Source organism: Gopherus flavomarginatus, chromosome 6 (assembly GCF_025201925.1).
Source record: "Gopherus flavomarginatus isolate rGopFla2 chromosome 6, rGopFla2.mat.asm, whole genome shotgun sequence".
Taxonomy (NCBI): domain Eukaryota; kingdom Metazoa; phylum Chordata; order Testudines; family Testudinidae; genus Gopherus; species Gopherus flavomarginatus.
The window spans coordinates 25567391-25587522 of NC_066622.1; the positions used below are offsets into that span (position 1 = coordinate 25567391).

Below are 20132 nucleotides of genomic sequence, written 5' to 3' on the forward strand. Positions count from 1 at the left end.
AGTTCTACAGAGCTCTGTTCTTGGCCTGTTCTTCTTCTCCCTTTATATATTTTCACTCTCTTGGTTATCTGATGGGCTAATATGACTTCAGTTGCCATCTTTATGCTAATGACTCCCAAATCTACCTCTCCAATTTTGACCAGTCTTCTATAATCCAATCCCACATCACAGCCTCTCTGTCTCTTCATCAACGTAAACTTAACATGGCTAAAAGAGAATTCCTTAATCATCCCTCCCAAGTTCTTTCCATCCCCCCCATTTTCTGTCAATGTTGACAACACCACCATCTTCTCTAAAGCCCTGGCCTATAATCTTTGGGGTGGGTAACCTCTGACTCCTCCCTTTCTTGGTCCTAACACCCAGGCCATGTCCAAATCTCATGGCTTCTTCTTCAATAACATTTTCTCTTCGTCCACATAGCTAAAATTCTCATCAACATCTCATCATATCCAACATTTAATGCTGTAACCTACATCACCCTTCCTCTAGTCCAATAAAAGCACGTCCCTGTGATTCTCACCATATCATCCCTCTTTGAATCCCTCCACTGTCTACCATTTTACACTGCATCCAAGTGAAGCTTCTTGTTCACACCTTTAACACCTCACAGTTATGACCTACCTTCTTTCTGCTCTTCTACCTTATCAAGCCACTTCTCCATTATGACAACTATGCCAAACTTGATTGTCACTTAACCCCTCAAGCACCATTACAGTTACTGCCATGCTACTCTTTATGCATGGAACGTCTTCCCAAAACGAATGTGTAAAGTCTCAACTGCCTTGTCCTCCTTCAAATCCCTGCTCAAGATCCATTGTTGTTGAGATGCCCATATAAAATAGCCAAATGATCATGGCTGGATAGAGAGGCAGAAAGAGTTCCTGATAAAAGCTTTTTAAATATAGAGAAATAAGTTATGGAACTATCAACGCAAAAACCTTATATTAAGCGTGTAAAATTACTGTTATCCTTTTCTTCCCTATCCCTTCCAATTTCCTTCCTATTATGTTTTTATATTCACTTGCTTTATCATGTCTTAAATTGGCCTGCACTGGTCTGACCAAGAATGGCATCTTCAAATGTCTAGTACAATGGGTTCCCTATTTTAACTGCAGTTTTGGGGCACTACCTCAACACTAATTATAAATCGTAGAATATAGTGTATATTTGAAATTGCCCTTGATTTAAAGGTTATTCACTTTGGTGTGAACAGACATTGAAGAAAGTGTTATCAATTTATGTCCACACTTAATGCTTATACTATAAATCTGCTACTTTCTAGTGAAAGGTGACAATTTTTATGGCAGATGCCTACAGAAAGTTACAGGACATAAAAAGTACATTTTTTAGAAACAATGTAATAATCTTACTTCACTAAATTGATTCTCTATCTTCAGACTACACAATTTTATACTGCGTCAAGGGAAAATAATTAAAGTGTTACCATCATTAATAAATAAAAGCTACTTCTGAATGCTCATCCTAAAAAAAGCCAAGAATGATAGTCAGTTGAGAAGTCTATAGATGACTAACAAAAGTTAAAGGTAAGCCAAACACATTCAATACTTGCCTCATCTATCACTTTTGCAAACTGTTGTAGGGTAGAGCTCATAACTTCATCATCGCCCCCTAATGGAAAACGCTATAAAAATAAAAAAGAAAATGTTGACACATCCTTGTGGATGACAGAAGAAAGCTGTAACCTAACAACATACTGGTTGTCTAATTATTTTGAAAGGAAAAATACAGGAACTTAAATACCCACGTTTAGAATCAGTAACTGTAATTACCTCGTAGGACATTTTGCAGAACAGCTTATTACTTTCATGTTAACAGAGTATTTATGACAACATAAATACATAGTTACCTCTTTAAAAATCTGTTAGATTAGTTCTAGCATTGGGAAAAATTCAAGCTTGACTTCTCTGGAGAATGACATTATTATTCCAGTTTTGTCAACTCTCTCAATTTTAGATTTGGTGTTTTCCTTAAACCTCCAGATCTGTCATGTGATTAAAAAAAAGTCTTAAGTAAAGCAAACTTCTAGCCTTCATGATTATGGAGAGAAGCTTGAAAGTAGGATCCTAAAGGTTCAAAATCCAAAATGCGAAAAAAAAACACCCCAAATTTATTGCTGAAAATGTCATACTTTAAACTAATAGTGTTTTTTTGTAGGGTGATGCCCTCCCTGCCCTCCCCATTTTTGAATACATGAGGTTGGCAATACTGTTTTCCACCCTTTATTATCTTTAATTAGAAAAAGCATGTGAACCCTCAAGTTTTAAAATGTTAATTTTGTTTTAGGTTGTTTTGTGGTGCATTTTAAGCATTTCTCTTCACAGTGGTGTCAGCAATTTTCTAAAGTATTAGAAAGTCTAAGAATAACAAACCTAGCCTTCCATAATAATGGAAAAGTAAACCAAAAGATAAAATACAGGGCTCAATGCTGTTGAATTCATAGCAATTATATATAAAAACACAATGAGTTTTGATTCAGTAAGGACTGCAAGACTGAGACACATATACCTTGTAACTGAAAGGCCATCAAAGCTGTAACTAAAAACCTAATTGAAATGAGGAAATTCACATACTGGCAGGATCTAGCAAGTCAGAATATCATTCCCATGCCATCTCTAAAATGTTAATATTCAAAGTCATGTCCTCATGTCAATACTGCATTATTTTCAGGTTTTATTTAGGAAAAGCAACTTTTAAGATAGTAGGCTTTTTGATAAGAGATTTTGTTTTAGATTTTATATTTGATGCAAAACACTGAGCAGAGCAGATATGCTACAATTAATAAAATGGGAAAATTTGGTACACATTTTAGATACTTATCTGATAAAGAATGTAATGAAACAATGTTAATTACAAATTATGCCAGGCAGATTATTAGTAAGCATATCAAAGTTTGCTGGCATTGAATTTATATTTACTGTAATTATCATGACAAAATTCATGAGCATGAGTTGCTTGGTTATTATACTATGTTTCAGGATACCATTCAGTCCCGGAGGTCACGTGTTTGTGACTTCCCGGGATCTCTGACTTCTTCTGGGGCAGAGCAGCCTGCCGGAGCAACAGCCAGTGTTGGGTCAGCCCCGCTTGGGGCAGCAGAAGCCACCCTAAGCACCTGCCACAGGAGCTGCAGCAGGCCTGGAGCAGCTGCAAGCCCTGGGAGTGCTCTGTTTGTTGTCCCTCCCCCGTCAGGGTATTTTTTAGTAAGAGTCAGAGACAGGTTGGAGGCTTCCATGAATTTTTGTTTATTGCCCGCAACCTGTCCCTGACTTTTACTAAAAATATCCATGACAGAACTTTAACCTTATCTATGCTGCAATAAAAACTGCTGTGGTACATAGCTGCTGTTTCCTTATACCAAGACACCGCAAAATGAACTGATCCTAATTTTAAGTGTGCAATGTAGTTGTAGCCTTGTTGGTCCCAGGATATTAGGGAGACAAGGTGGGAGAGGTAATATCTTGTATTGGACCAACTTCTGTTGGTGAGAGAGAGAAGCTTTCGAGCCACACAGAGCTCTTTTTCACATCTGGGAAAGGAATGCCCAGGATCACTGCAAAATGTTCCACCTTGTATTTCACTGTCACATTTTCAAAAGACTAAATCTGTATAATCAACAAATAGTAATACTTGTCATGACTTATACTATTACAGAACAGTAGTGGCAGACCATAAGAATGTTCATACTGCGCCAGACAAAGGTCCTATAGCCCAATATCCTGTCTTCTGACAGCAGCTAATGCCAGGTGCCCCAGAGAGAATGAACAGAACAGGCAATCACCAAGTGATCCATTCCCTGCCACCCACACCCAGACTCTGGCAATCAGAGGCTAGGGCCACCATCCCTACCCATCTTGGCTAATAGCCATTGAGGGACCTATCCTTCATTAATTTATGTAGCTCTTTTTTTAACTCTGTTATAGTCTTGGCCTTCACAATATCCTCTGGCAAAGAGTTCCACAGGCTGACTGTGCACTGTGTGAAGAAATACTTCCTTTTGTTAGTTTTAAACCTGCTGCCTATTAATTTAACTTGGTGACCCTTAGTTCTTGTGTTATGAGAAGGAGTAAATACTTTCTTCACACACGTCATTTTATAGACCTTAATCAGATCCCCCTTAGTCGTCTCTTTTCCAAGCTGAAAAGTCTCAGTCTTATTAATCTCTCCACATATGGAAGCTGTCCCATACCCCTAATCATTTTTGCTGCCCTTTTCTGAACTTTTTCCAATTCTAATATATCTTTTTTGAGATGGGGCAACCACATCTGCACATCAGTATTCATGATGTGGGCATACCATGGATTTATATAGAGGCGATATGATATTTTTTGTCTTATTATCTATCTCTCTCTTAATGATTTCCAACATTCTGTAACAGCTAGGGACTAGATTAAATATCATAACTCACTTGACAAGAACAAGCTGTGAAAGTTATGATGTTGGCTCCATCAAGGGGAAAATTTGAAATTAAAGTTCCCAGCTTCACACCAGTAAATTATGCAACAACTTGGAATCTCAACAGGGGGTGAGGGGAAAAAATGGAGAAAAAGAGAACTAAGTTCATATAAATGATCTTCCCACTGCTGTATTCCACAGAAGATGGAAGGAGAGAGTGCAAGGGCTGACTACTTTTGATTTACAAGACTATGACAGGGTGTATAAATCTCTCACTGGACAGGAGCAACTCTGGGCTAAGGAAGCCCCGCCTCTCCACCCCTGTAGAGCATGCTTGGTTTGGAGGCGGGGTTTAAAAGGCAGCCAGAGGGAAGGGTGTGCCCGGAGAGCTCCAAGGAAAGACATGAGCTGTGCCCACACCAAGCCTGGGAACTGGGGAACCACAGCACCTGGAGACTGTGACCAGGGCTAGAAGCTCAGAAGGTGGTGCTCTTCAGGAATAGATAGTGGCTGGCTGGGATGCACCGGGAGATAGTTTCCCTGGGTCACTTCCTGACTTGATACTGATGCAAGGAACCACCAGGTGAGTGAAGCCAAACCAGTCTGCCAAGGCCCTGGGTTGGAAACTGGTGGAAGAGGAAGGCCTAGACTCCAGTAGCCTGCCCCAGGAGCTGCAGTGGGGCACCTGCCCCACCTCATGAGCTACAGCCCCTAGGTAGGGTGGCTGCCCACAGAGAGTCCAAAACAACAAACTGCCCTCCAGAGCCCTCTATTTCCTCACATTTCCCTTAACAGTACTACTGTGCATGTGAAATATCACTCTTTGTTCAGTGGGGAAGCAAATTATGGGCTTCAGAATTTATAAAAACTGCTAATTTGGGGTTGGAGATTTCTCCTCCTAATCACTGGAGATTTTTGTGACTGGGTGGGTAACAGGCTCCATTCCTCCTCATTGGGTTGCTGGGGAATGGTACATCTTCAGGCCACACAATTTCTTCTTATGACTACTTGAATTAGAGTTGTCATCTAGCAAGTGCTCACTGCTTTTGGGCTACTATCCCTTTAAAATGTCTCTAGATGACCGATGGTCAGCCAAAGAAGTTCCCTTTCCTAATATTATTCATGGCGGTGGACCTGAGCTAAGCCTAAAGACACTGCCCTGTGAAAAAGTCACAGCAAGTCTAGTTTAGCATTCTGTGAGTTCTATGGATTGAGTATCTTCAACACAGAATAGGAAGCAACCCCTGTAGCTGGTGAATATCTTGTGAACCAGCAACTGCAATGGCTCATTTTGTCTGGATCAGACCTGTTGAGTTTTGCACTTTGCTGTGTGGGGAAAAAAAAAGATTGTACTTTTAAAAAAAATGAACAAAAGCATTTATTCTGAACTATTTCAAAGGGAAATTGATTTATACTGTACCTGCTTCTCATACTCTTTTAGAAGTTTTGAAGTTAGATGAGTTGCTGCACTTAATTCATTCTGGTTTTTAAAAAAAAGGGAAACAGTTTAATCCTATTTTTCTTCCAATCAATATATACTCCAGGCATTACATTTATGAAGAGGAAACATAGGAATACGGAACAAAAGGTTAAAATGGAAATCATCTCAAAACACATATAGCCAGATTTTCAGAGAAGCTGAGACCCACAACTCCCACTGAAATTAATGGGGGGGGGAGGTGCTGAGTATTTCTGAAATTCAATGCAACAGTACATATCATGCACACTGTAGAGTTATCAGATCCATAAAAATTGGACTTGTCTGCAAATTGCAAGACAATTGCAAATTTGAAGGCAACACAATATTTAGTTCACATCAGCCACCTTAGTTACTGAGTATTAACTACACGTGGGGATGAAAATTGTTAGAACAAACCATTCCATTAACTGGTTACAAACTTCTTAAAATAACAGTGTAAACAGGGACTAAGGAAAGATCTGCACAAGCAGATGTATGAAAGATCTGTTCATACACCTGAACAGCAGAAAGTGCAGAAATAAACAGCAAAAAAAGGAGCTAACACAAAAAAACAACATGCAAGTAACAAACAGGTGGGTCATGAAAATAACCCCCCACCACCACCATATTCAAGTCAAGATAAAACAAAATAAGGCAAAATACAAGCTACAGGAACTAATGTTAACAAGATTAAGTGAATACAAGAAGAAATATCCAAATGTATTTATTAACTAATATTAATGGCAATTTTTCAGAAAAAAATCATTTAGACATCTAAAGGTGTGTCAAGTGCAAAGAGAACACAATTCTTCCAACTGAAATCTTGTTTCAAAACCAGCAAGTCTTGGCAAACATGGCATTTTCATCTCTAATTTTAACCTATAGTTTAAAAAATACAGTTTACCCATGTTCAAATAAGTAGTTAAAAGATGGTTTTTATAAGCTTTCTAAATGCATACAGGGAACAACTATAATTTTACCTGTGCATCATAAATTCGACGCATGGCTTGATACAACTGGCGGATGTAACTGGAAATTGCTGCAGCATCTTCTTCAAACACACCCAGCAAAGAACGTGTCTGTCAAAAATAGAACACACAATGAATTTGTATTACTTTTTTAAAAATCAATTTAGCAAAGAATGTCATGGTATTTCAAAGACATTAAAATATGACTTATTTAATGAATGAGGCACCGAAACAGATTTCCTTTTCCAAGTGACAGCAGAAAGACCTCAAAACTAGTAAAAATAGGGTTTAAGAAAACAAGTTTTCTTATTCATAATTTAGCTCATTTTTCTAAAGTTTACAAAAGTTTCATATTACTGTAAGTATCCTTATATGTTTCTCACTTGATAGAAGTAGATGTGTCAGAGTGAAGAGTCCCCTTTAAGGAAACTGGGCTCAGTTTCATATGTGCTTGGTTAGCCCATCTCCCAGATGACAGGACTGAGAATCTAGAGTCAGGTGACAGTCATGTGAGGTGCAGGGCCACAGAATACAATAAGAAACCTGAACTCTATCAGGAAGAATTTGGGGTCAGGCTCTCAAGAATCTAGAGCCAAGAGAGAGAGACAATGGGTTAGGCTCTCCACAGCAGGCTCAAGATATGGGATAAGCCTGGGGACAGGCCAATGAAAAAAGAAACTAAAGGGAGAGGTGTAGACTCTAGGTAGAAAGTGGTCTAGGGAAGTGAAACAAGCATTCTATGAAGGGACAATGGATTGGCGCTGTGGCCAGTCACTACTTACTGAGGGATCCCTAGACCAAAACCCAAGTAGAGAGAGAACCTGAGCGCACCACCTGGAGAAGGTGGTACATATGTGCCCTAAGCTTTTCAGCAGCATTACCACCAGAATGGACAGCCTGACTATCTTGCCAGAAAGGGAGACGGTTTACTGCACTGGAGAATCTGGTGAGAGAAAGCAAGAAGGCATGGTGAGCCTGGACAGGGGTAGTGAAGAAGAGCTGTTTTTGTTGGTCCCTGAGACGGGAAGGACTTTCAGGTGCAGCTGGAGAGCTAAACTCTGATAGACACCAAATCACTGGGCTGCCAAAAGGAAAACTGTGAAAGACCATGTCTCCATATCTGGGAAGGTATGCCATATTAAAACCTCATTATGCCTATGTAAATTAAGCTTTGCTACATCTTTTTCTAGAAGAATTTTAAAATAAATACACCCCACAGGCACCAAAAGCATGTAACCATAATCATAACAAACAGGCTTATCATAAACAGCTGAAAGTAACACCTACAGCAAATGCTTAAATTACAAGAGAATTGGTAACTTGTTTGCACTGGAGTGGCAATGAATTTCCTCCAGCAAAAGGCAGATAGGGGTATGTCCACTAGCTTCAGGCCTATTTATTCCAATAGGCCAAAATCCCACATGGGGGAAGAGCAAAGAACTCAGTTTGTTGTGACTCCATCTGGGGCTCTATCAGACCTTTTTCACAGAGGTAAGATGACTTTTCAATAAGGTGCTTTCAAATGCCTAGACATTGCAATACATAAGCAATGCCTTGCATATTCTAGCCACCCCTTAATTTTACCAGCTGCACAAGGTTACTATAGCTTGCAGAAAGTCTTCAGCTAAAATCCAACTGAATCTCAGCAAATTGTAAGTTTTGGAGTATAATTTTGTTGCATCTTAAAGGGCAACTACATAGCTGAATAATCTTTATACACAGAATGCTTTCTGGAATATTTCCTTAGCAGACAGGAAACATTTGTGAAGCTCATTTAAATTGAGAGCTAAGACACAAACCTCAGCAACAATGCTTTCTTGCAAAGCAGAATTTTTTCCATGTTTCTCCTTATCAGACTTTTGCTAACAAGACAATGCAGTGACACTTGAGAAGATAAGTAAAATGCCCTATTTACACAAACATTCTTGAATCTAGCAGTGAACTATTTATCCTGCTATTACATACTCCATTTCCTAGAGTGCAGGTTTTTGGATTAACTACTTTAATCCAGTTTATAATACAGAAGCGTGTACTCTAATTCTACAGTGGAATAAATTATCCTAAAATGTATTATGGAGATGTGCAAAGAAAGTACAGTATGTATGTTTGTTCCACAAATGCTAATATCAGATACCCAAAACCTTTAGAAAAAACATACCCCAAATGAGTAAGTAATAAGGAAAAAACTTCTGCATCATTATTTTATTTAACCTGAAACATCCACTTGGTTGTCTGCATAGTACAATTACAAGCCTGATTAGAAGAGCATCATTCATAGTGTGCAACTTTTTTCATAATTCATCTTGTTTCTAACTTCTAGAATAACCAGAGGATGTGCAAAATCTGAAGTTATCCTGCTGTATCCTGACAGCCTTATACTTACAAAACTTTTAATGTTTTCTAATGGAGACAGAGGGGAAAATATAAGATAGAAAGCCCAAGCACAGAATGGCAGACTCAATACCCTCAAAACAGAACATTAACAGTGGTAGCTGACAGTTTTAAAAGGAAAGAGAATACTAATTTGCAAGGGGGGCAGAATTTACCATTTTGAAATAAAATAATATACCTATATTTAGTGGTATTTCCTATTAACATGAAGACTATTATTGCAATCTAAAACTCTGTGGTGCAGGGTTCAAATATTCAAGAAAGTGAAAATATATATAGCAACTAAGTTGCACTGAAATATGTTATTTAAAGTTAAACATTATTACATTCATTAATTGGATATCTATTTGTGATGTGTTTATTACCCTGAACATATCTACTCAGTAGCAGAGTATGATAAAACATAGGCCTGTTGCTTAGAAGTCTAAAAAGCTGAAGCTCAGTAAATTGGGTATGGAGCTTGGCTTAAACTCAAGCTTCCAGCAAAAATCTAATTGGTATTGTATGCTCTTTGGGACAGAAACACTGTCTTCCTGTATATGTAGAATGTGCTTACCACATTGTAGAAGCTACCGGAATACAGTAAGCAACCTTATCTGGTGTCAAAAAAACCCACCTTGTCTAGTGAGAGTGATTTACAGGATGCTAGATTTTTTAAGTATATTGTACATGTCTTAAAATACTACTGCTAATGTAGAAGTCCTTTTGCAGTCTATCACCATGGTTTTTGGCTATTCTACAGCACAACAGGTTTCAAAGGCAGTTCTTCAATTTGTGTAGGACCTTGCAGTAATGAACTAATGGATATGACTAATCGAACTTTAAATATTACATGTAGCACAGTTTGCTAAACTGCATAAAGAACTGATTATGTTTTTTGATAATCTTATCTCTATCTTCCTTTTAAGATAATCTAAAGAATACCAAGTGTTTAAAGTTTCTGACATTCCAGAGGCAAAAGGTAGCTTTTTCCTCATTAAAAAAACACTGATAGCTTTAAGACTTAGTAGAATGTGCAGTACTACAAGCTAAAGTTAAGCATAAGATTTGTTTGCCTTCAGATTGTAAACTGCGCTCACATATGGCTCAGGAAGGAATTTCCCTGCCTAACTGCACAACTGTCTAGGTCAGTAGTTCTCAACCTCTTCAATACCATGACTTATGTTTCACCAGAAAAGTTTCAGGATCCACCTAGTCATAAAAAAATGAAGTGGTCATGACATTCTGATTGAGAATTCATTACACTTTATCTTACTCCCTCTCCCCTATCCCTCTGAAGATAGAGATACCAAATGCTACAGTGTGATCCAGTAAAACAAACTGTTCCACTTTGTGGCCTTGTACTGCTGTCTAACTCTGAAATAATGGAACCAGCCTGTAAAACGAGACCGTAGTTAAAATAAAAAACAATAAAATTTTATATTTATTTTATTTACTTAGCAATGGTCAGAAGTAGGATTCAGGACAGAGCATGGAAGAATGTAAGGAATAAAATTACTTGGTCTCTAATATGCTTCAGCCAGCATTTCTACCCAAACTAATTGTTTTAAATAGACACAACTTCACCCTTAAAAATAAAAAAATTAAGACCTGTGCCATATGAAAGCATGTAGGCAAATCCAGCAGGCTCAAAGGTGAGTAATGATCTCTAACTCAAAATAGACTAGACTAACTAAAGCCTGCCACAAAACCTCCACCAAAGGATTTTCTAGATGATCAACCTGTCTGAAAAACTGTAAAGGGATTAAACAAATTAACTGTATTTTGAATTGGTGTCTATAAATTAACAAGCCATCCTTCCATACAGTGAGTATTTCCAACAGCAACTTACTTTCCTTAAGATTAGTGAAAAAGTGTATTTAACAGAAGGGGGCAAAACCTGTTTACTCTGGATGCTAAATTATCTTGCATTTGATATCTTGAGTAAAGACTCTCTGGCTCTGAATAGTCTGTGTGGAGAGCAGAGATTGATTTGTTAAAATCAGTTTTAAAAAACTGGGATATGAAAGAAAAGGCTTCACAGTCAATGTTAGTTCTTTTTAGGATGAAAAGTAGTAAGCTTCTGGAGGGTCAGTCTTTCAGAGAAGACTTAAACCTCAGAGCTTGAACACTTGGGGTAATTAAACAACATGTGGGGCTTTTCACATGAGCAGTGGCTTAAGCCCTGGCTTCCTAGACAAATCCCAAATGGGTAATTATATTTTGACTACCTGAATTCCTCTACAATTTCAATGAATAAGCTATTTTTCTTTTGATCCTAAAATATTCAGTAGTTGTATACTTGATTAAACTACAGTTGCCTTTCAGTCCAGAGATAGCTATATTTCAATGGTGGGTGAACTGATCCTAATAGAGTCTGGAAAATATTAGTAGAGCATTTTTGTATCTTTGAATAGAAAGCAGTATATAAAGTAGCAAAAACACTAATAATTCATTTGACTAATTACTATCATGAATACCATTCTAAAAATATTTGAAGTACTTTGATTAAAATTCTATCTTTTAAATGTAAGTTCAGAGGGGTTTTTTAGTGTTTAGAACAGGGGTAGGCAACCTACGGCACATGTGCCAAAGGCAGCATGTGAGCTGATTTTCAGTGGCACTCACACTGCTCAGGTCCTGGCCACCAGTTCGGGGGATTCTGCATTTTAATTTAATTTTAAATGAAGCTTCTTAAACATTTTAAAAACATTATTTACTTTACATACAACAATAGTTTAGTTATATACTATAGACTTATAGAAAGAGACCCTCTAAAAAGGTTAAAATATATCACTGGCACGCAAAACCTTAAATTAGAGTGAATAAATGAAGATTCGGCACACCACTTCCAAAAGGTTGCTGATCCCTGATTTAGAATATTAAACACAGGATTATTCTTGGAGTTTATTTTTCCTTCCACCACTCCCATGAGTAACAACATATTTCAAAACTTAAATGATGATCTAGTTGTCAAAGTTCCTCTGGAAACTTCTCTGTCCACTCCCTCCTTCTGCACTTAGTCTTAGATCAATACTGCTAATATGTAGCAATATGGTATGATGATTTCGAACTGCAGGATAGTCAAATCCTTTATGGTTTTTCCCTTCACATTTTAAAAAGTCCCTATAACCATTTTAGTTAAATATTTTTAAATAGGTATTTTTAATAAAAATGTCCATTTTACATAAGTAGCACTATATAAGACTCACCACCTTGCTAAAAATCCTAAATTAAGTTCAGAAATAGCAATGTGCACACTGCCAAAATATTACAAATCATCCTCACTTACACTAATAAATCAAATAGTCTGTCAGTCAACTTTGTTTTATAAGCTGACATTTGCTAGCTGATCGTGTAATAAGAGCAATATTCATTTAACATGAAATATTATATATTAGTGTTATATTGTTCACAATGTCAAGAAGCAGATTACAAAACAGTATCTGGTTAACTCAGCAACTGATGAACTAAACAGCAAAAACTGAGTGAAGAAATCAGAGTAATTAAAAAGCTGTAAATCAATAGCATGTATTTTCCAGTCTGGGCACAGCTCTCAAAAACACTTCATGAATCCAAGCTGTCTTCATAATTAAAAAAAAAATTTTTTTTACTATGTAAAAGTTTTGGTTAAGATACACCCACAGGATTCAGATTAACAAAAACTCTTCTCAAATTGACAATGTGAATGAGTAATATTTCAAAATAAAATGGCCTGTATTTCAAGATTAAGCTCCTAGGAACAGAAACCTCACACATTAAGCATCACACAGCTGCAGTGTTGTTTAAGTAAGAGCACGGCCTTTAATATTGCCTAACTAATCACTAGTCAGAGCCCACCTGCAAGGTAGGGAAGACGGGAGGGGGAAAACTGACACACTGAGTGACTGCCTCCCTGCCCCCCAGCTTACACATTTACACAGTGGCAAAGTTGCGGGGGACGCTCGGAGTCTATTTATGGCTTGACACTGCCGTGGCTCACAGCATCAGAGAGACCTCCCAGCAGGAGCAAGACTGAAAATACAAGCGGGGCGCTCCTGTACCAGGCCCCTGGGAGCTCGCTCCGTACATCACAGTCTCGGCTTCCTGCCCCTTCACCGCACCCAGCCACCTAACCGGTCCCTCGACATCCCCCGAACTACAGAGCCGCGGCCCCCAACCTGGGGGTACCCCCGGGCGCAGAGGCCCTGGCTCCAAGCGGCAGCAGCCCTGACCCCGCGCAGAACTCCAGGGCACGGCCCCATTGGGCCCCTTTCCTCTCACCTGGGGACTGTCCTCCAACGTCTCTTCAATGGGCAGCTTGTCAATCCCGGGCATGGCGACGGCTCTGTCTCTACGGGCCAACGCGCCCACAAGCCCTGCCGAGCACCCACCACTGAGCCCCTCCCCCCTTCGTCAGCACAGCCACAACCCTGGGCCCAGCCCCGCCCCGGAAATGCCGCCCCCTCGGCCGCCTTCTCATTGCTCAATGGAGGCGTCACTCTAATTACAGGTGGGGGCAGGCCTAGGAGAGAGGGCGTCGAGTGACGTCTGGAGCGGCTCTGGCGCTGTCAGCCCTCTCTGAGGCTAGGGGTGGCTGAGTCTGTTGCGTCAGCCTGCGATCTCCCCGCCCAGCACAGCGGGAACCAGGCCCAGTGCCAGGCGGCGCACGCAGGCTCCTGCCACGGCCTCGTCAATCCAGCTCCGTCCTTAGCCGGGGCGACGCCTTCCCGCAAGGAAGCGGCCTCGTCATCGCCCCGCGCTGTGTGCCTGCGAGTCCCCGTTTCCGTATGTAATCACACCCGTCACTAACGTGGGTGGGTTTACAGGTACCAACGCTGCAGGGAGCAGGTCTTGGATGTTTCTGAGGGGGAGACGCGCACTGAGACTTCATTTCCCCCTGAAAATGCCAGATGGTGGTTGTGCTTTTCTTCTGCTCAGGCATTTAGAATTTCACATGGTTGTGAAGCTTTCTTAAACTGATAACTAATTCCTCATGGGACGGCTATCCTCCTCCCTTTCTACACTGCATCTTCTGTTTAGCACGTGTTGAATACAGTGACTCCCCAGCATGGTTTGAACCAATATGTTCCACTTGTGTTCAGAAGCCCTATTTGCATCCTGCTATGGAAGTTAGCCTCAAAGTTGTTTGTAATAATTCCTTTTAGCTCTGGACATGGTTTTAAAGCAATGTTCTGCTTCATCTAACACACCAGAATTAGATAACCCTTTTCAAACATGCTTGTAACTAACTGCAGTTGTTTACTAGAAGGACACCTTGGCCTGTCCTGTTCCTCCCCCTTCCCACCACCCCATCATTTTTCAAAGGCCGTTTTTATAGCTTTGTGAATAGAACATCTTGACCTTGAGTATTGTATTTGTGTGATTCCTGTAGATGTTAAAATGGATATCTGAGAGGTATGTGATATTCATAGCCTAATTGTTAAACATTTTAATTTCAACTCCATTCAAAAACAGGAAACAATGAGTGTGAAATGAAATACAGCAAAAATATACATTCAAACATTTGAAAGGCTAATGACAGGGGAAAAAACAAGGAGATAAAATACATTTGAAATTGTAAAATAATAGTTTTTTAAAAAGAAACTATTTGGTGTCATTGGTGGGGAAAAAATGACCACAAGAACTTTTGATGGAAAACCAGTAACCTTTGAGTAAACTAGTTATTATTAGGGGATAAAAAGAAAGGAAACTGCTTCCCCTTCTCAAAAGACAGAGAGACATTATATGTCAGGCAAGAAAAGAAGGGTAGGAGAATTTACATTGTTAAATAAACTCCAGTGCAAAGGTAGGTTAGAAAGTGTGATAAGTCTGTTAGTGGAGCAAATGATTAACTAATGTACAATATTTTCATTGTGATAAAAATTTGTTTATCATTATTTATATAAGATTCCACATTCTAAAAGAATTAGATGAGATGTAGACATTAAATTGTGTAGTGGTTGGGGAAGGAAACTAGAAGTAAGAACTCAGGTTCAACTGGTTTAATTCCGAGTTTAGCTACTGACTCACTATGTGGCCTGAGGCACGTCACTTAACCTCTTTTCCTCATCTGCAATGTGTGACTAATCTTGCCTAACAAGGATGTTGTGAGGATTAAGATTTGCAGTAACATTCTTATCTATCTGGTTCTCCAAATTAAATTTTTTTGGATATGCCATACACTAATTCACAATCTATAAATGCCATGAATGGCTTTCCTTTTTTGAAATTAGTCAACTAGTGACCATTTAGTACAGCTGTCAAATCACTTTGTCTATTTTGTACAATGTGTAAGATTGAGGACGTATTTCCTTAGCAAAATCATATGGTAGCAAGTGGGATTTGGGAAGTGGAGTTTCTGTTGCATCTCTCATCTGTGCACCTCTTTAGATGGCAATAGACAACATTTATTTTCTTTCAGTTGCCATGAAGTGAAAATAATGCATCTTAAATTAGTGCTGAAGAGATGGAAGTGTGCTGCAACAAAACCACAACAGACTTGGCATTAAAATGTAGAAATTTGATTTGGCATGCAAAATAATCTCAACAGGCACATGAAAAAAAGGGCTCAGTCCTGCTTCTGTTGAAGTTAGCAGTAAAATGCCAATTGACTTCAAGATGGGTTCTTTTTTTTATTATACCTTGCAACGTAAGGGGAGTTAGCTGTTTGAAATGAATCCCTTGAATAAAAAAATAAGATTTGTTAATTTTATAGTAATGTTGTTTGTATTTTTGCAATTTTTAGAAGGCAATATTATTCATATATCTTTAGAAAGTAATTTGTTGAACAAGACTAACACTGGGAACCCTAGATGGCAGTATTACTTTAAAAAAAAGTCAAGAATTATAACATTCAAAAACCAGTTGGAGAACACTTCAACCTCCCTGACCACTGGATTACAGACCTAAAAGTCGCAATATTACAACAAAAAAAACTTCAAAAAACAGACTCCAAGGAGGGACTGCTGAATTGGAATTAATTTGCAAATTGGGCACCATTAAATTAGGTTTGAATAAAGACAGGGAGTGGATGGGCCATTACACAAAGTAAAACTATTCCCTCCACCGCCCCAGTTCCTTATATCTCCTTGTCAAGTGCTGGAAATGGGCCATTTTCATTGCCACTACAAACAATTATTCTTCTCTCCTGCTAACCACAGCTCACCTTAACTGATCACTCTCCTTATACTGTGTATGGTAACATCCATTGTTTCATGTTCCCTGTGTGTGTATATATATATCTTCCTTCTGTACTTTCCACTACATGCATCCAATGAAGTGAGCTGTAGCCCACGAAAGCTTATGCTACAATAAATTTGTTAGTCTCTAAGGTGCCACAAGTACTCCTATTCTTTTTGCGGATACAGACTAACATGGCTACTACTCTGAAACCAGTATTACTTTAGTTTCAGTTCTTCAAACACCAACCGAGTTCAACTGAGGCCTGGTCTACACACTACTAGGTTAGGTCGAATTTAGCCGTGTTAGGTCGATTTTATAATGAATGCATCTATACAACCAACCCTATTCTGCTGACCTAAAGGGCTCTTAAAATTGACTGCTGTACTCCTCCCCGATGAAGGGAATAGCCCTAAAATCAACCTTCCTGGGTTGAATTTGGGGTAGTGTAGACGCAGTGCTGTGCAGTTTGATGGTATTGGCCTCCAGGAGCTATCCCAGAGTGCTCCAATGTGATCACTCTGGACAGCACTTTCAACTCCAATGCACTACCCAGGTACACAGGAAAAGCACTGGGAACTTTTGAATTTAATATCCTGTTTGTTCAGCGTGATGAGCTCATCAGCACAGGTGACCATGCTGTCCAGAATCGCAAACGAGCTCCAGCATGAAGCGAACGGGAGACACTGGATCTGATCGCTGTATGCAGAGAAGAGTCAATGCAGGCAGAACTCCAATCCAGCAGAAGAAATGCTGATAATATATTCCAAAATCGTACGGGGCATGGTGGACAGAGGCTACACCAGGGACACACAGCAGTGCTGCATGAAAATTAAGGAGCTCAGGCAAGCCTACCAAAAGACAAAGGAGGCAAACAGTCACTCTGGGTCAGAGCCCCAGACATGCCGCTTCTATGATCAGCTGCATGCCATTTTAGGGGGGGACCCTACCAGTACGCCACCACTCTCTGTAGACACCTGCAAGGTGGCAGCCTCACACAACAGGGATGAGGATTTTGTCAATAAGGAGGTGGAGGAGGATGCACAGCAAGCAACTGGAGAATCTGTTCTCCCCAGCAGCCAGGACCTTTTCCTTACTCTGGAGCCAATACCCTCGCAGGGCATATTGTTCCTGGCCCCTGAAGGCGGAGAAGGCACCTCTTGTGAGTGCACATTTGTAATGACACTACAGGGGTTAAAAGAAATTGTTTTTAATGTTTGATTTGCTCTGAACAATTGGGATGCATTCACAGCCAGTACAGCTACTGGAAAAGTCTGTTAATGTGTCTGGGGATGGAGCGGGAATCTTCCAGGGACATCTCCATTAAGTTCTCCTGGAGGTACTCTGAAAGCCTTTGCAGAAGGTTTCTGGGGAAGGCTGTCTTATTTCGTCCTCTATGGTATGGTACTTTACCACACCAAGCCAGTAGCAAGTGGTCTGGAATCATTGCAGCACAAAGCATGGGAGCGAATGGTCCTGGGTTTTTGTCACATTCATGCAACGTTCGGTCTTTATCTTTCTGTGTCAGCCTCAGGAGAGTGATATCATTCATGGTCACCTGATTGAAATAGGGGAATTTTTGTAAGGGACCAGTAATCCCCTCTGTTTGGTGATCCCTGACACATTAGACCCTGGTCATGCTGGGCTGTTTGCGCTTGGCTAAAAGGGATCATCCCAGAGAATAGCCGTGCCCCAAAACTGCAGCCCCTCCTTTTAAACAGCAAACCCAACTGTCATTGGTTGCTGTGGGAAAGGAGGGCACTGCAGTTCGAAACCATTCCCAAATGTTACGAACGCAGAAGAGCCAACCCCATGTACCCTTTGGCTTACCATGGCTGCCTGGAAACCAAATTCTGTTGCCCAGCCGTGTGTGATGTGTCACCATGCTGGCAGCTGCTCAATGTGAAAGGCAAAATGCAACTTTGTCCCTAAAACACATGTGCTGTCTGCTGTGAATTGCTTAATTCACTGTGAAAGTCTCCCTTTTGTTCTCAGAAATGTATCATCTTAAAATCTACTCTCCCTTTTTTCCCCTCTTGCAGCTGCAAATGTTTCTATGCTCCCCGCATCAACTCCGTCCCTGAGGTTATCGCAGATTAGAAGGCGAAAAAAACACATTCGCGATGCCATGTTTTCCAAGCTCATGCAGTTCTCCTGCACTGATAGGGCACGGCTGAATGCGTGGAGGCCTTTGGTTGCAGAGACCAGGAAAGCATACAGTGAGCATGATCGGAACATGCAGGAGGAGCTGCTGAAGCTAATTGGGGAGCGAACAGACATGATGAGTCTGGTGAAGCTGCAGGAAAGGCAACTATAGTACAGACACCCACTGCATCCATTGTGTAACCGCCTGCCCTCCTCGCCAAGCAGGGCCGGCTCTAGCCATTTCGCTGCCCCAAGCACGGCGGCACACCGCGGGGGGCGCTCTGCCACTTGCTGGTCCCGCAGCTCCGGTGGACCTCCCGCAGGCGTGCCTGCGGATGCTCCACCGGAGCCACGGGACCAGCGGACCCTCCGCAGGCACACCTGCAGGAGGTCCACCGGAGCTGCAGGACCAGCGGACCCTCCACAGGCACACCTGCGGGAGGTCCACTGACGCCCCCTGCCGCCCTCCTGGCAACCGGCAGAGCGCCCCCCGCGGCGTGCCGCCCTAATTACGCGCTTGGCACGCTGGGGCCGGGAGCTGGCCCTATCGCCAAGTTCCATATCCTCACCCAGTTGCCCAAGAACGTGGGGTGGGAGGCTCTGGGCCCACTGCCACACAACTCCAGGGGATGGCCCCAAGCAACAGAAGGCTGTCATTCAAACTGATTTGTAGTGTGGCTGCAATAAGCAATGTGATCTTATCCTTCTTTCCTCCCTCGCCCCACCCCGTTATCAAATCCTGTGTACACCTGGGCCACCTTTTACTAGTCAGCATTGTCAGTAATCAAGGGTGGTTTGGTTTTTTTTAATAAATAATTAATGGATTCAGAACAATCGGGACTTTATTTCCTGTGCGAGCTGTGGTCGAAGGGGAGGGAGGGTTGGATTACAGAGAAGTACATTCACCAAGGGGGGCAGGTTTGCATTAAGGACAAACACACACAACTGTCACACCGTAGCCTGGGCAGTCATGAAACTGTTTTTCAAAGCCTCTCTGATGCGCAGCACGCCTCCGTGTGCTCTTCTAATTGCCTTGGTGCCTGGCTGTTCAAAATTGGCCACCAGGCAATTTGCCTCAATCTCCCACCCCGCCATAAATATCTCCTGCTTGCACACAGCAAGCATCAATAACAGTGGGAATATTGCTTTTGCTGAGGTCTAACCTACTCAACAGACTGTACCAGCAACCCTTTAAACATCCAAAGGCCCATTCTACCACTATTCTGAACTTGCTCGGCTTATATATGAACTGCTCTTCACTGCTCTCCAGGCTGCCTCTGTACGGCTTCATGAGCCATGGGAGCAAGGGGTAGGCTGGGTCCCCAAGGGTAACTACTGGCATTTGAACATCCCCAACGGTAATTTTCTGATCTAGGAAGAAAGTCCCTTCTTGCAGCTTTCCAACCAGCCCGGAATTCTGAAAGATGTGAATGTCGTACACCTTTCGTGACCATCCCACATTGATGTTGGTGAAACAGCCCTTGTGATCCACCAGTGCTTGCAATACCATTGAGAAGTATCCCTTGCAGTTTATGTACTGTTTGGCAAGGCGGTCCGGTGCCAAGATAGGGATTTGTGTTACGTCTATTGCCCCACCACAGTTATGGAACCCCACT

General features: G+C 41.0%; 2 protein-coding genes across 2 annotated transcripts in view; one reads left to right on the top strand and one right to left on the bottom strand.

The window, feature by feature from the left end:
- Positions 1–13629, bottom strand: part of APPL1 (adaptor protein, phosphotyrosine interacting with PH domain and leucine zipper 1) — a 42130-nt gene extending 28501 nt beyond the window's left edge. The window contains exons 1-4 of the mRNA XM_050958460.1: positions 13474–13629; positions 6853–6951; positions 5834–5893; positions 1571–1642 (exon numbers count right to left, since the gene is read on the bottom strand). Coding sequence (XP_050814417.1) covers positions 1571–1642; positions 5834–5893; positions 6853–6951; positions 13474–13527 — 285 coding nt within the window. The 5' untranslated portion in view covers positions 13528–13629. The remainder of the gene's footprint in view (positions 1–1570; positions 1643–5833; positions 5894–6852; positions 6952–13473) is intronic.
- A 3465-nt stretch (positions 13630–17094) lies between these two features.
- LOC127053553 (uncharacterized) lies at positions 17095–18712 on the top strand. The gene is made up of 2 exons (XM_050958484.1): positions 17095–17533; positions 18414–18712. Exons 1-2 carry the CDS (start codon positions 17122–17124, stop codon positions 18686–18688), a joined length of 687 nt encoding a protein of 228 aa, XP_050814441.1. The 5' UTR covers positions 17095–17121; the 3' UTR covers positions 18689–18712.
- Positions 18713–20132: the final 1420 nt, after the last annotated feature.

What these genes read in the sequence shown, in the direction of transcription:
- LOC127053553 (XM_050958484.1), top strand. Translation starts at nt 17,122, where the DNA reads ATGCTGATAATATATTCCAAAATCGTACGGGGCATGGTGGACAGAGGC. An exon ending in AGGCGGAGAAGGCACCTCTT is followed by an intron (nt 17,534 to 18,413) that starts GTGAGTGCACAT and finishes CCCCTCTTGCAG; the next exon opens with CTGCAAATGTTTCTATGCTC.